General features: G+C 41.9%; 1 protein-coding gene across 3 annotated transcripts in view; it reads left to right on the top strand.

Annotated features, from left to right (window-relative positions):
* Window positions 313-22,439, top strand: part of NCOA5 (nuclear receptor coactivator 5) — a 30,411-nt gene continuing 8,284 nt past the window's right edge. Inside the window, exons 1-3 of one of the 3 annotated variants that reach the window (XM_018057955.1) lie at window positions 313-492; window positions 11,674-11,740; window positions 20,033-20,359. In XM_018057955.1, coding sequence (XP_017913444.1) covers window positions 11,703-11,740; window positions 20,033-20,359 — 365 coding nt within the window. In that variant the 5' untranslated portion in view covers window positions 313-492; window positions 11,674-11,702. The remainder of the gene's footprint in view (window positions 493-11,673; window positions 11,741-20,032; window positions 20,360-22,439) is intronic. The other 2 variants (XM_018057953.1, XM_018057954.1) reach the window with 2 other exon arrangements.

The raw sequence follows: 22,439 nt of genomic DNA, 5'->3' as shown, positions 1-22,439 counted from the left end.
GTATTAGTCTCCAGTACACACATCTATAGGTGTTGAGTTTTATACAGGGCGAAATCAAAGTATTCCAGGATTTAAATGATCTCTTTCCACAGTTACAGAGGAAAGAAGGCACTCTGAAAATCTGAAGAGAGGCGAAGCCCTTTAGGGTGGTGGCGACCAGGCCTGGGACCCATCCTCACCCGGGGACGCCGTTGCTAGGCAACCTCTTACGCTCTCAACCGCCGTGCAAGCCACTTCCCCGCCTTCATCGCTAAGGAGATCGACGCTCCAACTCAGTCCTGCCGCAAACACGCGCGCTCTTGCGACATTGCCGCGCCTGCCGCTGCGTGCGCGCCCTCTGCCCCTACTCCCCGCCCCGGCCGCCATTGCCTCGTGCCCGCGCCGGTCGGTTGGTGGCGCCTTTGTCCTACGGCGGGCAGGTGGGCTGAGGCGGAGGCGGCAGCGGCGGGCCTGAGGCGGAGAAGCGGCCAGCAGCCCGCCGTGCTGGTAGCGGTGAGTGCCGGGAAGCGGTGGCCGTCCGCCGAGGCGTGGGGCTGACGGTTGAGGGGGCCCAGGGCCGGATGGGAAGGCTGAGGCGGGAGGGCCCGCTCGACGCGCGGCCGCGACCGCGGCCCCCCTGCGGGTGCGCGCGGGGCTGCGCATGCCCGGTGCGGGGCGCGGCCTTCTCTTGACTACCGTCGAGCGCAGGCCCGGTCAGTCCGGGCGGCAGGAGGTGGGCTCGGGGCCGACGGCGCCGCCCCGCCGCCTGCGGTCTGAGCACGACCCGCCGATAATAGCCCTTGTGGGGCTCCTCTGTAGGCTCGGGCCGCACATCCCACGTCTCCTCGAAACGTGAAGTCGCTCGCCTTCTGGTCCTCAGCTAATCGGTGGCGCAGTCGGGATTCGAACCCGGGCCGAGGCGGCCGGCCTCACCGGGCTCTCTGCGCGGCGCTGGGTGGCGAACCGAACGCGCTGCCCCGCGTCGCCGTCGCCTCGCGGCCTCTTGACAGCATGAGGCGTCTCGTTGTTGTGACATTCCCCCTACACACACCCGTTTTAATAGCGCGGATCCGGGCCCAGAAAACGGGGAAAGCGACCGAGCCCGCGGTTACCCTGGCAACTAGCGATCAAGCCAGCGTCCCAACCGGCTGGTTCTCGGTCTATGGAACCTGGGCACCTTCTACACCCCGACGGCTCGCCAGGAGGGCTTGTTTTTAGGACGGCGTTTCCCCAGTTTCAGTCTTTCGCGTTGCACTTTTACATTCATGTACCCATCTGAACAGCTACTTATTTACCAAATGTTACTTTTTCTTCTTTAGACTGACTTTCCCCCCCGCTTTTTAAAATACATTTGTTTAAGGTGGAAGGGTAAATCACCGACCGTTTAATGGAAAGCCAATTCTTTAATGCTCATAAAGAAATAAATACTTACGTATTAAAATAAACAGTGCGTCCTGATTCCTCCTGAAATTATTCTGCGTTCCACGCTTTGGGAAACGCTGCCCTAGGAATGTGGGGTTAATTGTGGTCCTTCTGCCTTTTAGCGCTGTGCATAGAATTTCCCCCTGAGACTTAGCGGACTCCATGGAACGCCCTAGGGTCTTCCGGGGTAATAATTAACGTTAAAAGCTTTCTCGTTGTAAACCGTTCTCATCATTATCTTACGCGGGATAGTCTCAGAGAAACTGCGCTCAAGAGCACCCGGTGTGTCTCCTCGGTTTTCTTGTGACATTGTGGTGTGGTACCTACCAGATAGTTCAACAAAAATGTTTTGCAGACGCCGGTGGATCTGCTTATTGACAACTCTAGATTTCATGTTTTGCGTATGAGTCAGTCTGGTTGTGAAAACTGACTGGTCGCTGACTTTTCCAAAACAGTAAAGCCCAAACTTTGCTTTGTGAATATTGGAAATCACTTAGCAGTATGTCGGTATCAGTTTCTTCCTCCATTCTGGTTTCTTTGCCTTTCCTTTAACTTGTCTATCACCCTCCAGATATGTTTTTGAAACCTCCGACAGTCTTAACGTAAAACATAGAAACAGTGATTTTCCTTGTAGACTGTGCTGGAGAAGGCCCAGAGGAAGGAATTTTTCTAGGTGCACGTTGTTGAATGGCCCAGGCCTCTGAACATCACACGTTGAAGGAGGTATTGACAAATTAACTTACTCCTTAGTTAACATTGTGTTCTATTTGTAGTCTGTTCATAAGCTCTGTTTTTGTGTATGAGAGAGCAGATTTACTTTAACTCACTGAGAGAGAACTCAGAAAAGTCAGCATAGGCCTTTCAAGGGCTTTTTCCTCAAAAGGCTGTGTAAAAAATCCTTATTCCTTGGGAGTACTTTGTGCAGGCACAATGTAGGATTTTTGAAAGGCTAAGGTAATTTTTTCACATTTCAAAGCAGCAGTCCTGTGTGGAGAAGAAATGAGAATTTTACTCCAGTCAATTTCAGAACTTCAGTAAATGGAATGTCATCTACCAGTGTTCAAAAGCTAAGAATAAACATTTTTTGGAAAGGCTTTAGAAGTCTGATGAGAAAGAGCGCCTGATGGTTTGAAACTTCGTTTGAAGTGTCCATTGCGAGCATTCGTTCTCCATCGCCTGCAGATGGCAGTGCCTTTGTTCAGCTTATTGCTGTTGAGTAAATTACTGGATTTCAGTTGTGCGTTTAAGAATGGAAAACCTTAGGGTGGGATGACTTGAGAGACTAGCATTGAAACATGTATATTATCATATATGAAATAGATCGCCAGTCCAGGTTCGATGCATGAGACAGGGTGCTGAAGGCTGGTGCACTGGGATGACCCTGAGGGATGGGATGGGGAGGGAGGTGAGAAGGGGGTTCAGGATGGGAAACACACGTACACCCATGGCTGATTCATGTCAATGTATGGCATAAACCACTACAATATTGTAAAGGAATTAGCCTCCAATTAAAATAAATTAATTTATTTAAAAAAAGAATGGAAAACCTTTGGAGGAACTATATTTAACATTCTCTTGTGTTCCATTTACATTGTTTCTTTGTTTTTGACTCTCCACAGGAGAAATTAAACATCTCTTCCTACACTCACTGTTACTCTTGGTAGTAATGATAAAGTACAACAGGCAGTGCTTATGGTTCACAAAGCAGGTTTACAGATACGATTCATTTTCTCCCTCCTGTCCTCTTGTGAGATAGGTAGACCAGTCTTATATCTTTTTTGCATATGAGGAAACAGTGGCTCAGAGAGGTCATATTCCTTGCCCAAATAACATGTTAGTAGAACATACTGAAGATAAAGGATTTTGTGGCCCAGTAGATAAAAGATTTTGTGGTCAAGTAAAATTGGGAAATGTTAAGGAAAAAAGCAGTGTCCTTACTCCAGAACTTCTCAGAGGCTTTAACATATTAAACATGCAGTGTGGATGTTCAAGAGAGGAAGGTATCATGATGCCTTTCTCTTGCTCTCCTCCCACGGACAGCTTGTGGTTGTAGTGTTCCCCCAAACCGACTACTCTTTCTGCTACTCTAGATTTGCTCTCTGTACCTTGGTGTTAATTAATACTTACATATGTCTTTAAGACAAACACTTTAAAAGCTCCATCAGCCTTTTTGTGCCTAAAAATTTGTCCTGTGAACAGCATAAACATTTGCCTAGACTATTCAGTAACTTGAAGTAAACTACTGAGAAGTTAAAAGGGCAGTAAGCATCAGAAAATTACCCTCTGTAATTCTCATTAATGAGAGGCATTAAGGAAAGGATCAGTATTAGGGCACTGTCTGAGGCAGCAGCACATGAGGGAAATATGAACTCTACTGACAGCTAAATGTGTGATACCAGCATGCCTGCTGCTTTTTAAATGGTGGTTTTATTACCACCAAATATGAATATTTATAGGGATGGTCATTTTCATTCTTTATCTTATCACTAAAAAATGAAAGATAATAGGTCAGCTGGACTAATTGCATTAATGTTAAGAAAATAATTCCACTGAAAGAATCAGAACTTTTCCAAACCATAAGACTCTTTTTCCTTTTATTTCATGTTCAAAACATTATTGTTGACCTATGCAAAGACCAACAACTTTAGGCAAAGACCAGGAGAACTTAAATTGCATTAATGAACAGTTACAAAGCAGAATGGCTTACAACTTTAGCTCTAAAAAATATTTTGAGTGGTCTTCTTGTTTGGATCTGGAATGATAGCATTACTGAAAGTTAGGTTGATTCTGCAGCTAGTGAACAAGCTGTGAAGACCTTTGAATTACAAATCATTTGGCTTTTAGGTTGCATACTTAATTATGCAGTTGGAGACTGAGAGAGAGATGATACAAGAAGTTTCTTTTTAATCTCTCTTCAGAAATGATTTTTGATATCCAAAAGAAAAAATAGGAAAAAGATGATTTTCATTCAATTTTAAAACTTAGAGTTATAAATATATAGTTGAACTTTTTTTCAGCCTTTGGAAAGATTACATTAGGACAGCATCAGAGTCACCAGAAACAGTTCTTTGGAAATACATGTTCTTGGGTGCAGCTTCCCACCCCTACTCCCAGTTGACCAATCTGCAGATTTTAGCCATTGTTGTGACATGTACTTTGTAGCAGTTTATAAACTATTCCCCCTTGAACACAGGAGTTTAGAGAGGTTTTTAAATGGAGGACTTAAGTATACGTTCTGTATAAACTACAGAAATAAATAGATAATAGAGTAGCACTGCTGCTGCTGCTGCTAAGTCGCTTCAGTCGTGTCCGACTCTGTGCGACGGCAGCCCACCAGGCTCCCCTGTCCCTGGGATTCTCCAGGCAAGAACACTGGAGTGGGTTGCCATTTCCTTTTCCAATGCATGAAAGTGAAATGTGAAAGTGAAGTCGCTCAGTCGTGTTCGACTCTTCGTGATCCCATGGACTGCAGCCTACCAGGCTCCTCCGTCCATGGGATTTTCCAGGCAAGAGTACTGGAGTGGGGTGCCATTGCCTTCTCCGAGAGTAGCACTGTAGTTCCCAAATACCTGCCAAGAAACTTGCTTAAGTGTGGATTGGATTCCTAGGCTGTATCCTCAGATACTGAAAGTTTGAGAAGGGATCTGGAAATCCCATTTTTAAACATCTTCTCAGGTGGCACTTACGTATCTTCATTAAAGAAATGTGATGTTGAGAATGAAAAGAAAAAATATATATGGGCAGAGAGAGGATGGGTAGTTGTTTAATGGGTAGAAGAGAGTTAATTTTGCAAGATGAAAAAGTTTTGGAAACCTATTGCCCAGCTGTTTATATTTGTGAATATACATAACACTACTGAACTGTATACTTACAGATGATAAATGTAAGATTTTAGAAAAAATAAGGTTTGTTGTCTATTTGTTCCTGATCAGTAGATGGTTGGCTAATTAAATAATGATTCCTCTAGCCATCAGTTCATTTTATATCCCTTTATTGAAGGGATCATAACTTTTAGATATTTTTCTCCCCTCTAGTCCCTTCAATGTCAAACCAGTGATCTTCAAGGAACATTATTTTAATGGGCAATATTTTGAATATTATAGATTTAAATAATCCCCTATTATTTTGAATAATAAACATACAGTAAACCTTCCTGAATTTGACTTCACTGAAACTCTGTTTATGGTAGTTCAGTTCGTAACCTCCTAACGTGCCCTCCTGCCAGCAATTTCTTCCTTTTCCATAGCAGACTTTTTTTTTAGTCTGCTCTGGCTTGCATCTGTAATTCCTCTCTTTCCTGCTCCTATCCTCCCATTTCCTACATTAGACTTCCGACAGTATTTCTTCCTGTGCCCTTCAGACCGTTCCTTTCCCTTTGTATGTGCTGCAGTGACTTCTCTGTTTTCTGGTAAACTCATTCTTCAAGACTCAGTTTAAATGTTATTTTTAGGCCTTCCCACCCATCCCTCGTCCCCTGTTCCTCCCAGTGTTCTCTCTGCCCTGCCACACACATACGCATAGGTAGGCCTTCTTTATCTCTGCTGTAATCCCATTTTAAATTATGTTGTGATTATCTGTATACATGTGCCTCTCTTCTTTATTAAACAGTGAACTCCCTTAAGGCAGAGACTTAAGCCTTGTTATTTCCATATATCTTAAGACCTAGTACAGAGTGTGATGTGTGGTTATGTATAGAAGCATTTGATGTCCTGATTATAAACAGTACTTTTTAAGTTCATTAATTTAGTTTTCTAAGGATCTCTGGGCTTCCCTGGTGGTTCAGAAGGTCAAGAATCCACCTGCAGTGCGGGAGACCTGGGTTCAGTCCCTGGGTTGGGAAGATCCTCTGGAGGAGGGCATGGCAACCCACTCTGGTATTTCTTGCCTGGAGAATCCCCATGGACTGAGGAGCCTGGCAGGCTACAGTCCATGGGATCGCAAAGAGTTGGACACGACTGAGACTAAGCGCAGCACAAGGATCTCTACTTGTACAGTTCAGTTGAAATTTCACCTTTTTTAAATGAACCTGTATTTTGAATTTTTTGTTTTTCCAGCTTTTTTAGTAGTTTAGATTAGCTCAACCTTTGTTGGTCCAAATTAGGGAGCTTTTTCTCTTAGTTGATATTCTCCTTGAATCAGTATAACAAATAAGGTAGAATATCCATTTTATCAGGTTTAGAGAAATCAAGTGACTTGAATAAATCCCTTCCCCCACATCCCAGAAAAGTAGGGCTAGAACTCAGATTTGCTGATTCCAACCAAGGTTCTTTCCTCAAAAGAAGTAAAAAGGGCCAGAAATTAAATATTGATAGAGAATTTTTGTCTGAGGTGTTATGGTGAATAGAATGTCAGTAGTAAAAGCCAGAAACGTTGTTTGAGGTGATAGAAATCAAAGTTGTAATTGAATAAGCGGGTCCTACCCTGTTGAGTGTCTGGGGCACTTAAACACTGGTGTGCCCAGCATAGACTGCCTTTTCCAGATTCCATCAGCATCTGATCAGGGAGCCCTCACCAGTATTCAAAATGGAAGTCAGGTCTTTCTACTCCCTGTTGGAGGCAGCGTAACGTGTTTAAGCATGTTAGTGTCGGGCACGCCTGGTTCTGAGTTCTAGCTCTGCCTTAGCTCTGCCTTTTCATCATCTTGTGACCTCAGTTAAGTCACCTAATTTCTCTAAACTTCAAATTTCCTCATTCTCAAAATAGAGATCATAATACAACTCCAAGGGTTGTAGAAAGGCTTGCTGGAGATACTGCACGTAACATTCTCAGTACAGGCTCTGGGACAGAGCAAGTATTTTATAAATATAAGTTATATCGTTTCCACCATTCCTGTTCCTTGGAATAACATCCTAATACCGTTAAGGATACAATAATTATTTCAATTAGAAATTGAAGGGGATAACCAAATATGAGGGATTGTGTAGTTTTCAGAGTGAGCTTAAAGCATTGATTTAGAAGCAGCAAGCCAAGCATTCTCTTATCCCTAACTCTTTACAGTATAACTCATAATATCCCTAATGGTACAATATATCGTCAAAGTCGTCTTCATAAATACGGTGTAAGTAAGAAGTCCTGTCCTTTCCCTTCCGAGTTTTGGGAGTTACTGTCTCATATTCACTGTCTTGTCAGTATGGTTTCTCAAGTCGCATTATCTTTGTCATCATGTATTTCCCATTTAATAATTCCTGATTGTTGGTTGCTTTTCAGTTAGACCTATTGGCAAGCTTTATTTCATTTGTAATCATTTCTTGAAATTGTAGGGAATTCCCTGGCAGTCCAGTGGTTAGGACTTATTTCAGCAACCAGTGGTGGTACTGGCAAATGTTACAGTTCATACTGCACTTGTTTAGAATAGTCCTGTTTTCCATTGTGACGGTCTTTGAAGTATAAAAATTGGCTTTAAGGTGAAAAGAATTGTTTTGTGGTGGTACAATTAAAAAATAGAGCAAACCAGTTCCTGATACTATGAATGAAACATGCGTTTTTATTTATAGCATATCTGAGTACCATTGTGTGAACTCTGTCTGGCATATTAGTCTAAAATAAAATTGTAGATTAGGCATTGTGCCTTCCTTTGGGAGTTCTTTACCCCCACTCTTTTGTGATTTAAAACAGCTCTGCTGCTTCCTGTATAACATTTTCCAGATTATTTTCCTTTTTTTTCCCCTTTTATGTGAATCCCTTCAGTTGGTGCTATTTTTCTTGTCTAAAAATTCTTACCAGAGAAGTGCTTTTAACTATTTTTACCCCTTGGAAGTTATAGCTATTCAGGTGAAGGTTAAGCACCTTGTGGTAACGGTGACTTTGAATGGTATTCACATTGCTAATAAATTGACAAAGTGTAGAACTACCATCCAGGCTAAGGTGGCAGTGACACTGAGACTGAGCTGCCCCAGATAAAATAAAGCAGGAAGAAAAAGAAGCACAGTTTCTTCCCTTTTTTAGGCAGAAGAGGCATTCCACCTCTCCTTGGAGATTCTTGTAAGTTACCACTGCCCTCCTGTTGATTAAATTCCCTCCAATTTTGATTCCCCTCTAATGTCCAGAAAGATTCCCAAATTGTCTTTCTGTTTTCCCTTTACATTGATATCATTTCTATTTCTTTGGTGTAAGTTTTGTATCTCAGTAGTGAAAGTGAAGTCGCTCAGTCGTGTCTGACTTTTTGTGACCCCATGGGCTATAGCCTACCAGGCTCCTCTGTCCATAGGGTTTTCCAGGCAATAGTACTGGAGTGGATTGCCATTTCCTTCTCCAGGGGATCTTCCCGACCCAGGGATCGAACCTAGGTCTCCAGCATTGTAGACAGATGCTTTACCATCTGAGCCACCAGGGATCTATCTCAGTAGGGATAGAAAGAAAATAATCTGATTCAATTAATTAATACAAAAACCCCCTTTACTGCTCCCAGTATTTGCATTTTCAAATGGAAACTTGTTCAGATGAACCTCCAGGTTTTCAAATTGTGTGACAGAAAATTGGGATGGGGCAAGGCTTTGGTTTGTTGGTTTGTTTTTCCTGCTGCTTTAAATCTTTGTTGTACCATGATCAGCTCTCTGAAGTTATTTGTGTTTTTGGTAGCTTCTCTGTTCTTTCTGTATTTCCGAATTCTTAGGTTTTCCAAAAGTTCTGTGTGCACGTATGTTAGACTTGTTTGTGTATGTGAATTGGCGGTGATGATAGTTTTTCATAACTCTTAATGAAAACGTCTCCACCTCTAGCCTAACCTGAGCAGTCCTCTTACATGGCAGTGAGACTAGCAAAATGTTTCAAATTTCATTTTGTCCATATCTTACTCAAGGTGGAGATTTATGGATATCTTTAGTAGGAATGAATAAACAAACAGTTGCTATACCATACCAAAGTTTGCTAACCCCTAAAATTAAGAAAATGGTCTAAGAGTTCTCTTTTCTGCAAAAGAAACTTAAGCCACACCATCCAAAACCAATTACTTTGGACTCCTCCATGAAAATGGATACTAGGAGGCAAATTACAGTCAGAATGGTTTAAAGATATAATCTTAGATTTTTTTTAATAATCTTTCAAGTGATCGCGAAGAATTTCACGAACTTCAAAGGAAAATATTTCCCTCCTTCATTCTGACTGCAACCAGTTTTGCCCCAAAGTTATATGGTACCATGAGGATTTTGGTCTCCCCAGTCCTATATTTAGCGGCCCTCACAGAATTGGATATAATTATGCAATGCAGCAGTCCTTTTCATATGAGGGCAAAATTATATAGTATTTATAGACACGAGTTATAGTAGTACCTTGTGGTCCATATTCTCACCTAAGTGTTTGCGGAGTCAAGTCAGTGTTTAGATGAGTTTTATTTACATGACTATTTAATAATACATGGAATCCTGCTGGGAGATATGGTCCTTATTTAAAAGAAATGTGCACGCCACTAACACCACTCCCCATGTACTCCAGAGATGCTTTGAAAACTGCTTAAATAACCAAAGACTTTACATTTCTCTCTGAATCATAGTCACCCTGTATTAGAAAGCAGTACAAAGTAAGTGGGCAGACTAGGTCAGCAGGCCCTTCTAAGCCTGAACCTGATACTCTTCACAATTGCATATAGAAGAAACTAGATACTCCCTGTATGATATGTCATTATATAACATGTGTTAATATTTCAGGACTTGAGACTTCCCTGGTGGTCCAGCGGCTAAGATTCTGCACTCCCAGTACAGGGGGCCTAGGTTCAATCCCAGTCAGGGAACTAGATCCTGCGTGCTGCAACTAGACCCCAGTGCAGCCAATAAATAAATATTTAAAAAAAAAAAAAAATGTCAGGCCTTAGTGAACTTTAAGGGTTGTAACTTGTAACATGCAATACCAAACCCATGGTCAGGTATTACTGGCCAATTTCTGTGTAGAACATATTTCCTGATTCTTTATAAAGGTAGAGGGATTGGATCTGCTCAGTTAGAAACTTAAGGAGCAGTTTACATAGAATATACCTCTCTGACTGTTTAGATATGTTACCTTCAGTTTGATCAAAAGCCATTCTCCTAAAGATAAGGGGCTTCTGACTTAAAATGGAACTGAAGATCATTCTCACTTGAACAGGAACTCAATAGTTGACAACATAGCAGGGGAAAGACATACAAGACCTCTTTAAGGTTTATCATTACTGTGGTCTTTCATGTGATACAACTCTGGTTAGAATTTTTCACACACATAATTACTATTTTCAAAGCTATTTAAAATCACTGTTTTAAATCCTAATTGTATGATTGTTTAATACCATTTAATGTCATTATTAGATACACTGTTAATTGCTTAATATGGAACAAGGGAAATAAAATTACACTGCAGCAGAAAGCAGTTTTATTTCTCCATATACTAAAGTAGGAAATTTTTAATGTGCTTATTTTTTAAGGCATATAAAATTTATCGGGTGTTATCTTTGAGCATAGATTGGTACATTTCTTTAGATATTTCTTACTTACATATGGTGTTTTTATTACTTGCTTCAGCTTTTGCAAAGTAGGTTTGTTTTGTTTTTAACCGAGAGGCTTTAACTGCACAGATTGGCTTCTGTGAGTTTATGTTTCCACTGTTCTTTATCTAGTTGTATATGCCAGGCTTCTGTAGTGAAAACTGACAATGAGTGTTTTATTACTTAATCTTACTATACCAAATGACAGTTCTTATTCTTAGGTACTTATGAGGGTTATAAATATTAACATGTCATATGCTTTGTTTTGAAAAAATTAATTTCTTCCCTACATCTCATTCTGGAAGATTCTAACCAATAGAATGCCACAAGGCAAACTAAAAGGAGCCCCTGCTTCATGGAATATTAGATGTTTTAAAACTGGATTCCAGCCATTACTTCCTTATAATATAAAATGGAACTACTTGCCCTTGCTCTCTCTCTCTTTTTAAAATTCTTTCTTTGTTTCTCCTGCCCTCAAAAAAGAATCACACATCTGGCTCTCCAAGAGTTTAGAAGACACTTTTCCCCTTTTGGAGGGGGCAGTTTTTAGGTTTAGGCTTGGCAGTGTTAAAGCCTTGACATGATCAGTTTTACACAAATTATGTGTTAGCTAGAAAACTGAGGGACATTCTCTACCAAGCCATGACAACGTACTGCTGTAACTTAATAAAAATTGCCCAAGTGACTATGCGTCTGCTGAATGGATTTTCTTACACCATCTGGTTGTCATTGTAGTTTTTTTGTTGTTGCTTTCATTTGAAATGTGCTGATGATCTTGTTTTTATTCCGTAGCATTGAACAGATGGGTTGATTATTCTTTTCAGATATTAATAAGGCAGCGGAAAGAAGAAATATGAATACGGCTCCATCAAGACCCAGCCCCACACGAAGGTAAAGTACCCTGAAGCAGTGAGTTACCTTGGGAGAGTTGGGCTCTGGGGAGTTAAGCCCAACTTCGTACATCAAGGGTCTTTTCTTCCCCCCAAAGAAATCAGAAACGCACAAGCAAACAATAAGAACGTGAACCTGTGTGAAGGGCCTTGCTGCTTTTTTAGAACATACATCAGGAGATGCAGAGGAAGCTTTGTTTTCCGTGGCAAACCCAGCAAGTTCAGCTTGCACCGTGAGTTGCAGGCGATTGGAAGAGGATAAACCTCTGTGTGTCCCCCGCTCACGTGTCAGTGGGAGCCTCCACAGCAGGAGTGCCCGAGGGTCGTTGGTGTGTGCTACGCTGCCCTGCAGCAGGCTCGACTCTTCATTCCACATGGCTGCCGGTCCAGATGCTCACCCAGGGTTACAGAAAGTGCTGCTTGAGAGATTGCTCCTGTGCCTGTGCTGCAGATCCCCTGTGCGCTCGCATGCTTGGGTTACCTGTTGAGGGGAAATAAAAAGGGCAAAAACACCCTACCTCTAGAAGTCTCCCTTTTTCTTAGTTTTCCTGGAAATAAAAAGCATCTCCCCAAATAGTCTTCCACTATTTACAAGAGATAGTCCTGATGTGTACCCTCAAGATATGCATTAAATTCGTCCCAAAGAAGAGCCTCATTAATGTTGCCACTACACCAAAGATGAGTATATTGTATTCAAACTGTCTGACCTCATAAATAGCACACAAGTGGATGCAGTGTGTGCAGATTTGTGTGGAATGCAGACATACATATCTCATATCTGGTGTCTCCTCATGGCCCAAGTGGATACTCAGTATGGATTTTGCCTTTGCCCCTAAGTAAAATGCCAGTTTTCCACAGTAAAGTGTGTACCTAAGCTATATACCACAGGGAACTACATTTCATATGATGACTGAACATGCTGAGTACAACTAATCCTAGTCTGTACTGGTAGCGCCACAGGTCACTTGGGGGTGTACCCAACTAACTGGGCGCGTACACATAACATATAGCTGTCCTGCTTTGAAACAAAAACACCTATAGTTTGTTACCTACTTATAGGAAGGATTGGATGCTCTGTGTTTGTATATGCGCCCACTTGGACCTGATGGTATTTTCTAAGCTACCAGGATTAAATTACACGGGTATGTTCTGCAGAGTTCAAGCTGACCTTAGGGACAAAGTAATGCTGCTGATTTCAGTTAAGTTCTTTGAGCACTCTGCCTGGAAGTTGAATCTAACACCACAATTATAGCTGCACCACAGCTGTTAGCTGGATGCCCTGGTCATCCATTGGTTTCACTGCAGAAGTGAGCGTATACATTGGTATTCTGTTCGTTTTCTCTGACACTATAAGGAATGCCTGCAGCTTGCAGGTAAATAGTATATTGATTGATTTTGTGTGTATGTGTGAGTGCCCTAAAGAACATAAATGAATGCTCTGGCACTTCAGATCCATAGAAGTCTGTTTCCACTGTGCCGCATCTAACCACGCTGCAGATGCTGGGCAGTCCCTTCAGTGTTGCTCCTCGTTGCCCCAGTAAACATGGAATACAAGTGACTGAGAGTTTGCATCTAACGGTCAGACATATGGGGCTCCACGGGAAGCTGGGGTTGCTAAATGACCTGAAAGGAGATGCGGTGTATATCCAGTTTCCAAGGAGCTCAAATGTGTATGTTTCTGAAGTAGGTAGCTTATAGGAGTGTAGAATTGGTCACTATAAAGACGCTCCCCTGGTAAAATCCTCCTGCTCTCTATATCCTCATGATGTCTGTGATGTCTGGGTAATGTTTCTGCAGGCAAAAAGGAGGTGGGACTGCACATCACAGAATAAAAAGTAGTTATCATTTGTGCTATGCTAAGAATATTTTATGTCATTCCACTAAAAATATACCTAACCAGACAATTTTAACATTTCCCATTATTGTAGCTATTCACTAAGCATTGGCAATGTTGGGGAAATAGCTTACTCCCCTACTTGAAATCCAGTATTGCCATTGCCAGAGCATTAAATTTAAAAGATTAATTTCATCCCAGCCTAAAATGCAACTCTATAATTTCATCTATAATGGAAGAATGCTTTTTTCTTTCTTTTTTATATCCCCCCCCAAAGATAAAACATACAAACAACATTGGAGGGGGCCTTTTAAAATGTTCTCCTTACCAGATTTATAAACATATGTCACTTATATTTTCATTTTAATATATCATCTTCCTCAAAAATAAATTCTAAGATGAGGTCATTTGGGATGTGGATTGGGCTGTGGCTCCCCGCTTTATTTATAATCAATAGCAGGGACAGCTAGGCTAATTAAAGGTCCATTAAAAATCAGTCTTCTTGGTGATCGTCCCTAACTGGGTTCCTCAAAGTGTTGTTTAGCATGATTAAGTTTCATATAGTCATACTCAGTAAGGTTTGGGGAAGAGGAATATTCACATTTAGTCAAAAAAAAATCTATTCTGAGCCCCATCTAAAAGTCTAAGCAGAGTCTCAGTTTTATTCCATTTAAAAATAAAAATTTTCAAACCCCAAAGTCAGATAAATTGAATGTTGTATTCAAAATAGAACACTAACGTTTTTATCATTGTGTTGATCGTATATTCTCTCTTAAGATACTAGTCTGGAAGGGGCTAATCATTTCTCTGAGGGTGAACACTGGCCAGCACAAACTCTCTTTAGGTGCGTAAGTACCTATAGCAAGCATTTCCCTTAAGTTGTAACTCTGTGTCTTCAGTGTTGCTACTTTTTAAGAAAATTGTTTCTAAGCATGCTGGCAAGACCTTTGTAACACCTTATTTTGCTGGACTTTAACCTTGAGTGTCAAAACACCTCAGTATCTTTGGGGATTTTCACAGGATTATCACCTCTTCAAATGTCTGTGTAAGCCACAGTTCTGCTGGTGTTGCTCACCGTTCAGTAATATGCCTCCCTAATGACTCCAGCTGTTGGAATGTGGTTCTGATGGTACTAGCCCAGCCAAGCACAGAATTCTGCATCAGGGATCCCTACTCTGGATCACATTTCAGCCTGAATTCTCGTCATTTAACCCTTGGACCGCTTCATTGGACTCCGCTGTGCACATTGAGAACACTGCACAGTTACCATGCAGGTTGTCTCGCATTGGTGCTCGGCATCAGTCTTAACCATCCTCGGAGACTGGACCATGATTCTAGTCGTGCCTCAGTTCTCAGTTTCCATCTTCAGCTCAACACTTGAGCAGTCCAGGTTTTGGAACATATCCTTCTGCAGACATGGCCTCTGAGTGATACTCTACTTCCTAAACCTTCCTGCATGACCTGAGGAAAAGCAAATAGAGTTACTTGTCTATGTCGAGACCTCGGCAGAGAATTTCTGTATGTATTCGTGAAGAATGTTAGGCCTGGTGCCTCGTTGGTGAAAGTCGTCAAGGATTGGTTCATCAGAAATAACCTGGCCATTGTCAGCTATATTTCACTTATTTAAAAAAGAAAAGAAAAAGCCTAACTGCAGACAAGTTTCTTACGTGGCCTGAGGTGATTTCTGTGTATCCACAGTGTTAATTCCTTTAGTCACTGCTTGCTTCTTGGATGTGAGACTGCCCTAGCTCTAGGTGGGCTTCACAATTAAAGACTCCAGGCTGATTACGTGCGCACTAACACTTAAAGAAGATCCGTCAGTTCTCAGCAAGTGCCACCTCTCTACCAACAGAAGAGTCGCATTTGTGTTTGGGAAAATTATCAGTGCGCTTCCAGGAGAAGCAGGGGCACTTACAGAGTTTGGATCTGTAAGGTGCGGTTGCTTGCTGCTCCTCGTTATCCTTCCTGCACCCAGTGGCGAAACTCTGTACAAGCTTGTTGTCTCTGTTGCTGACTGTAGCATGGAGCTCCTGGTGGGGGGTCAGCATCACACAGCATCCAGCCATTTAGAGAATGGTATTTGTGGGCAGTATCTGTGACAGAACAGAAATACAAAGAGCTGATGGATTTTTTTTCTCAGGAGAAAAAGGCTGGCTTTAGAAGGAAAATATTCCAGTGAACAGAAAGAAAAACGGAGATGCTGACAAGAAAAGGACGGAGGCCTTCCTCCCTGACCTCCTGAACAGCCAAGGCCAAAGAGCACCATGCTGGGCTTGAGGCTGTCTCTAAGAGAAGCTCGGAGTCCATCAGTTGTCCAAGAGCTCTCAAATGCCTAGTGCTCCTCAGGAAGAGAAGCACTTCTGCCAGGAGCATATCACTTGCCATCTGAGCCATGGTCTTTTCCTTCATCCATCCCTCCTTACCTCTCAGATGTTTGCAAATAGTGTTTGACTACCATTTCTCTCAAGGCAAAAGAGCATTTGGCTTTGCCCCCTCCTGCTGAATAAATGAGGAATTTGCAACAGAATTTTAGTGATGTTTATCAACTGCTTTCAGTTTGTGGACTCTGGTTCTGAAGTTTTAACTGTCGTTCAGTTTCTTTTTAGCTTCTGGTGACCTAGTGCTTGAGGGTACAGTGCATTGGTCTCCAGTTAAACAACTTTGGTACCATGGGATGATATAGTGAACTTCATTCTCCAGAAACTTGCCTCTAACCCACTTGTTGTTTGAGGCCAAGCATCTTGTTCAGCAGGCTTCATCCTTGCGGCACTCTGAATCCTGCACACTGTACCATCTTTTTGTTACCTGGTTCTTATTTTGAGAAAGATGTTGGGGCCAACACCAGGATCCATTTTGTTCTGGGGAGGTCTTGTTTGGCACCTAAAGGGTTATTTTGTTTTTGTCTCCAGAAGAAAAGCAGTCTGCCACACTGCTTGTCTTTTGGAGAAAGGAAAACTTTCCCTTTTCATTTTAGAGCCTTGCTATCCTCTCTGTCCCTGCTTCTGCTACTCCTTTGGTTCTTCTTTCCCTTGTGAATATCATCTCTTCTACATTTTTACCCCAAAGGTAATTAAGGGGGAATTTACAGTTTTGTTGCACACAGACTTTAGATTGACTGCTTACCTTCTCAAACTAGAAACATGAACCTAGACTTTGGGAATCTAGGGTATTGTGGTCAACCTCCAGGAATAAACTCTCGCCAGGTGAGTAAGGTATTTCAGTGGGTTCAAAAGAATGAGAACCAGATGTGGCATTTGTAATCATCCTAAGACTGTGAAAAGTGCTGTGATGTGCCCTGTCCCACCCCCCACCCCGTTTTCTCCAGGCTTTGTGTGTGGTCTGTGGTCTGTCAGGTTCATGATCTCTTTCAGCCTTGATTGCCAAAGAGCACTTGAAATATGATTCCACCTCTAATGACTTTTTTCTGACTGCTCCCCAAGGCAGGTTTATCTGCCGATCATTAATCCAGAAATACTTTACAGTTGTCCCTTCCCATTGGATCCTAGGTGTTTGCCCACACTATACACTATATCAGATGTTACATATGTTAGAGGGATTTTATGACATAGTAAAAGTTGAAGTGAGAATCTCAGTTACTCTGCACTTTATTCTAGTAGGAAAAATCTTTAGCCATCCTTGTTTAAATTCCCTGATCTCCCATATGTTTGCTCCCACCAATCAAGAGTACTTCTGAGCCTTAAAACATATGACAAGGACTTTTCATAGAAACAAAGTTGGCATTTAAATTGTTTTTGCTGTGACCATGTGGATGAAGTGAAAATGAAGTTTTCTTCCAAGCTGAGGGCATCATGATAAATGTCTATATGTGTAATCATGGTAGGTGACAAAAATATGAGGAAGACATGATGCTACTCTTGAGAGGTTTACAGTTTAGTTGAATAATTAATTTTGTTAAACATTTACTGAACTCTGTGCTGTGTCCTGTGGATACAACGCATTCAAGTGAGCTTACTGTTTGGTAGGGAGGCCATTGCAAACAAATAACTACAGAACAGTGTGATAAGTGCAGCAATAGAAATATGTATGCAGAGCAAGACTTGTTTAACAGGTTCATGGAGCATCTGCTCTATGCCAGACAATATAAGCCTATGCAGTGGCCTTATCATGAAGTCAGACTGACAGTCCTTGTCTTCATGGACTTGTAGTCTAGCAGGGCAGATGGGCGTTAAGTTAATTGATATGTGACATCAAATTGTGATAAATAACATGAGCGAAAACAGTGCTATGAGAGAAGGGGGCCAGAATTTAGGGACCAAAAATAAAGTTTTAAACTAACAGAATCATGGAGTAAGGGATGCTTAAGCCTGAGACCTGGAAAAATGACTGTGGAGTAGTTCCTGCTGCACAACAAGAGGCATTGGGAAAAACCTTGACTAGTTATAGCTGAAAAGTCAATATGGTAAGAGACGCAGACTAGGGAGGGGGCGTAATAAGGTTGGAGAAGACGAGCTGAGGCAGGGCAGAATCTTACTAGCCTCAGTGGAGATTTTGGACTGAATTCTAAATACTATGCGAAACCAGTGAAGGGTTTTACATATTTAAAAGATGGTTCTAGAGTAATCTAGAAGAAGATTGAGAAATAGGCAAGAGCAGAAATGGGGAGACTACTTTAGAAGGCTCTGCTGTGGTTTTGGGGAAAGGTGGCTTGGGGTTGGCCTTCAGTGGTACCAATGGAGATAAAGAAACATGGACAGAATGGATATCAATTTCAGAGAAAGAGTGAATACATTTTGGAAATGTCATTGAAAGAGTGGATAGGGCTTTAAAGAAAGGATGACATCCAGTTTCCTGGCTTGAGCAACTGAGTAGGTAGATGTGCCATTTATTGAGATGGAAATGACTGGAGGAGGGGCCTATTTGCTGGAAAAGATGAAGAGTTCAGGGCAGGCTTTACGGAGGAGGCAATCCTTAAAGCAGTTCTTACAAGGAGACATTGTAAAAAGGTAAATCAGATCTAGGTGAGTAATAGTAAGTGCTCTAAGAGTTTAGCAGGAGAGATCAGCAGTTACTCAAGAGATTAGAGAATATTTTTTGGAAGACATGGGACATGAACTTGCCTTTGAGCATTGGGTGATACTTGAGTTAGTGCAGGAAAATCATTCCACGTTGAAAAGCCATATGAACAGAAATACTGAAATAAGTCATGTGAGTTAAATCATAAGACCAGCTTTAGAACTAAGGAAGTTGGATCAGGAAATGAGGGAGAAATAATAAATGGAAAGGGGCCAAATTTGTTAGGGAAGAGTGCCCAGAAGCGTGATAGCCAAGCTGCAGTTGGTAACAGGTGGAAATTGATGGTTTATCTGGTATTTGCTGAAAGAATTGAAATCTGGAAGATTGGATTTTGGTTTTGTATCTTAAAAATTCTTGGTGGTGCCAGCATAGAATAAAGGTTTGGATTGAACTTAAAAGTCCAATGGGAATGAACAAGAAAAGCAAAGAGTATTCAAGTAACTTGATAGGGAAGAAAAATCAAAGTTAACTCTCAAGAACTTAAACCTCAGTAATTGGGAAGATGATTTTTAGTAAAAGTGAAAAGTTCTGACTGCGCCTGAGTGGGTTGAATAAGAAGTTTAATTTTAAACATGTTGAGAATGAGAGTTCCTAGTGGGGTAGTCTCATGAAGAATATTGAATCAGATCAGGCTGAACACCTGTGACTTCAAGCTGTTTTATTTTTAAACAAAGAACACCTTGACCAGAAGGAGCCAGGTTCTACCTAAACTTTAGACTAAGAGAGACCACTACTCATATGTTAAGAAGATAGAGTGTTCCTGTACTTGACTGTGTGTCTCGTATTTACTTCTCTTTCTTTTTTCCCCTTTATTTGATTGATCCTGCTCGATGTTTTTTTAAGTAACGTTTTCTGTACTTTTAAGGATAACTCCTTGGATCACCGTTACTTTGTATGAGATTGTGCCAACCTTGTACGAGATTGTGTCATTTGCTCATTTTTTCTTCATGAGTCTTGCCCCTTATGACACACACACACACACACACACACACACACACACACACACACACACCACCTCCCACAACTCTTCTCCCCTTTTAAAATACAAGTTTGGTGGGAGGAAATGAATGAGGGAAGACCCTTTCACTTTGAAAACCTGTTGAGATGGAGATGATAGTTTAACATGTATACAGAATATTGAATTACCCCCCAAAGTCTGATAAACACTATGACCCCAGTCAAAACCCTTGGCTCTGGATCATACATTCTTCCTTGAATATCCTAATCTTTGGAGATTCTAAAACCTGCTAGTCTTTATTTGCTGACCAGATGGGTGACTGTCCTTAAAATTTTCATCTTATTTCTCACTGACTGCTGTGTTTTAGAGAAAAATGCTTGGAGGGTGGGGGCTTTCTCCAGTAAAGAGCTCAAGGGTAGACTCCTTCAGTTCCTTTGTCTTAGCATCTTCTTGCCCCCCTCCCACAGAGATCCATATGGCTTTGGAGATAGTCGAGATACAAGACGTGATCGATCGCCCATTCGAGGAAGTCCAAGAAGAGAGCCCAGGGATGGCAGAAATGGCCGGGATGCTCGAGATGGCAGAGACATGCGAGACCCCCGAGATTTGCGGGACCACAGAGATAGCAGAGACATTCGGGATCACCGAGACAGCAGAAGTATGCGTGATGCTCGGGACATGAGGGATCTTAGAGACTTTCGTGACCTAAGAGAGACTAGGAATTTTCGAGATCACCGAGATCCCATGTACGACAGATACAGAGAGATGAGAGACTCCCGAGATCCCATGTACAGGTAACCTCTACAGTCGTTCTGCTTGCTGGTCTTTGTTTGTTTGTTTGTTTTTGGTAGCAGTCTTTTTTATGTTTGTTCTGCTGAACTAATTGAGAACTCTGTACAGCAGTGCCTTTCCCAGGCCTAAGTTTCTGGTGTCTATCACCATGAGAGATGTGCTGCTTAATAAATATTTGCTGAATGTGTGATTGAAGACGGATTTTGCTCAATGAATGAATCTGGGTCTCTTCTTGTGTGCTCTGAAAGGCACCGTTGTGCAAATGGAAAAAAAGATGGGAGTGCAAATTGTTTTGGCCATGCGGGACCACAGGGTAGATGTACAAATGGCCAATAAATAGGTGAAAAGATACTTGACATCCTTAGATAGTAGAGAAATGCAAATCAAAACCACAATGAGATAGCACTTCATACCTACTAGGATGGCTTTAATACTTTCTTTTTTTTAATGTTGTTGAAGTGTAGAGGAACTAGAACCCTCATACATTGCTGGTAGGAATGCAAAGTAATATGACTGCTGTGAAGAAGACAGAAGCAGAAGATATTAAGAAGGGGTGGCAAGAATACACGGAAGAACTGTACAAAAAAGATGTTCACGACCCAGATAATCATGATGATGTGGAGGTGATGGAATTTGTATGAGATTGTGCCATACACAAAGCTAGTGGAGGTGATGGAATTCCTGTTGAGCTGTTTCAAATCCTGAAAGATGATGCTGTGAAAGTGCTGCACTCAATATGCCAGCAAATTTGGAAAACTCAGCAGTGGCCACAGGACTAGAAAAGGTCAGTTTTCATTCCAATCCCAAAGAAAGGCAATGCCAAAGAATGCTCAAACTACCGCACAATTGCACTCATCTCACATGCTAGTAAAGTAATGCTCAAAATTCTCCAAGCCAGGTTTCAGCAATACGTGAACTGTGAACTCCCTAATGTTCAAGCTGGTTTTAGAAGAGGCAGAGGAACCAGAGATCAAATTGCCAACATCCGCTGGATCATGGAAAAAGCAAGAGAGTTCCAGAAAAACATCTATTTCTGCTTTATTGACTATGTCAAAGCCTTTGACTGTGTGGATCACAAGAAACTGTGGAAAATTCGGAAAGAGATGGGAATACCAGACCACCTGACCTGCCCCTTGAGAAACCTGTATGCAGGTCAGGAAGCAACAGTTAGAACTGGACATGGAACAACAGACTGGTTTCAAATAGGAAAAGGAGTACGTCAGGGCTGTATATTGTCACCCTGCTTATTTAACTTCTATGCAGAGTACATCATGAGAAACGCTGGACTGGAAGAAATGCAAGCTGGAATCAAGATTGCTGGGAGAAATAGCGATAACCTCAGATATGCAGATGACACCACCCTTATGGCAGAAAGTGAAGAGGAGCTAAAAAGCCTCTTGATGAAAGTGAAAGAGGAGAGTGAAAAAGTTGGCTTAAAGCTCAACATTTAGAAAACGAAGATCATGGCATCTGGCCCCATCACTTCATGGGAAATAGATGGGGAAATAGTGGAAACAGTGGCAGACTTTATCTTTTTGGGCTCCAAAATCACTGCAGATGGTGACTGCAGCCATGAAATTAAAAGACACTTACTCCTTGGAAGAAAAGTTATGACCAACCTAGATAGTATATTCAAAAGCAGAGACATTACTTTGCCAACTAAGGTCCGTCTAGTCAAGGCTATGGTTTTTCCTGTGGTCATGTATGGATGTGAGAGTTGGACTGTGAAGAAGGCTGAGCACCGAAGAATTGATGCTTTTGAACTGTGGTGTTGGAGAAGACTCTTGAGAGTCCCTTGGACTGCAAGGGGATCCAACCAGTTCATTCTGAAGGAGATCAACCCTGGGATTTCTTTGGAAGGAATGATGCTAAAGCTGAAACTCCAGTACTTTGGCCACCTCATGCGAAGAGTTGACTCATTGGAAAAGACTCTGATGCTGGGAGGGATTGGGGGCAGGAGGAGAAGGGGACGACCGAGGATGAGATGGCTGGATGGCATCACTGACTCGATGGACGTGAGTCTGAGTGAACTCCAGGAGATGGTGATGGACAGGGAGGCCTGGCGTGCTGCTATTCATGGGG

Source organism: Capra hircus, chromosome 13 (genome assembly GCF_001704415.2).
Source record: "Capra hircus breed San Clemente chromosome 13, ASM170441v1, whole genome shotgun sequence".
NCBI lineage: Eukaryota > Metazoa > Chordata > Mammalia > Artiodactyla > Bovidae > Capra > Capra hircus.
This window is presented reverse-complemented; position numbering and strand designations above follow the sequence as displayed.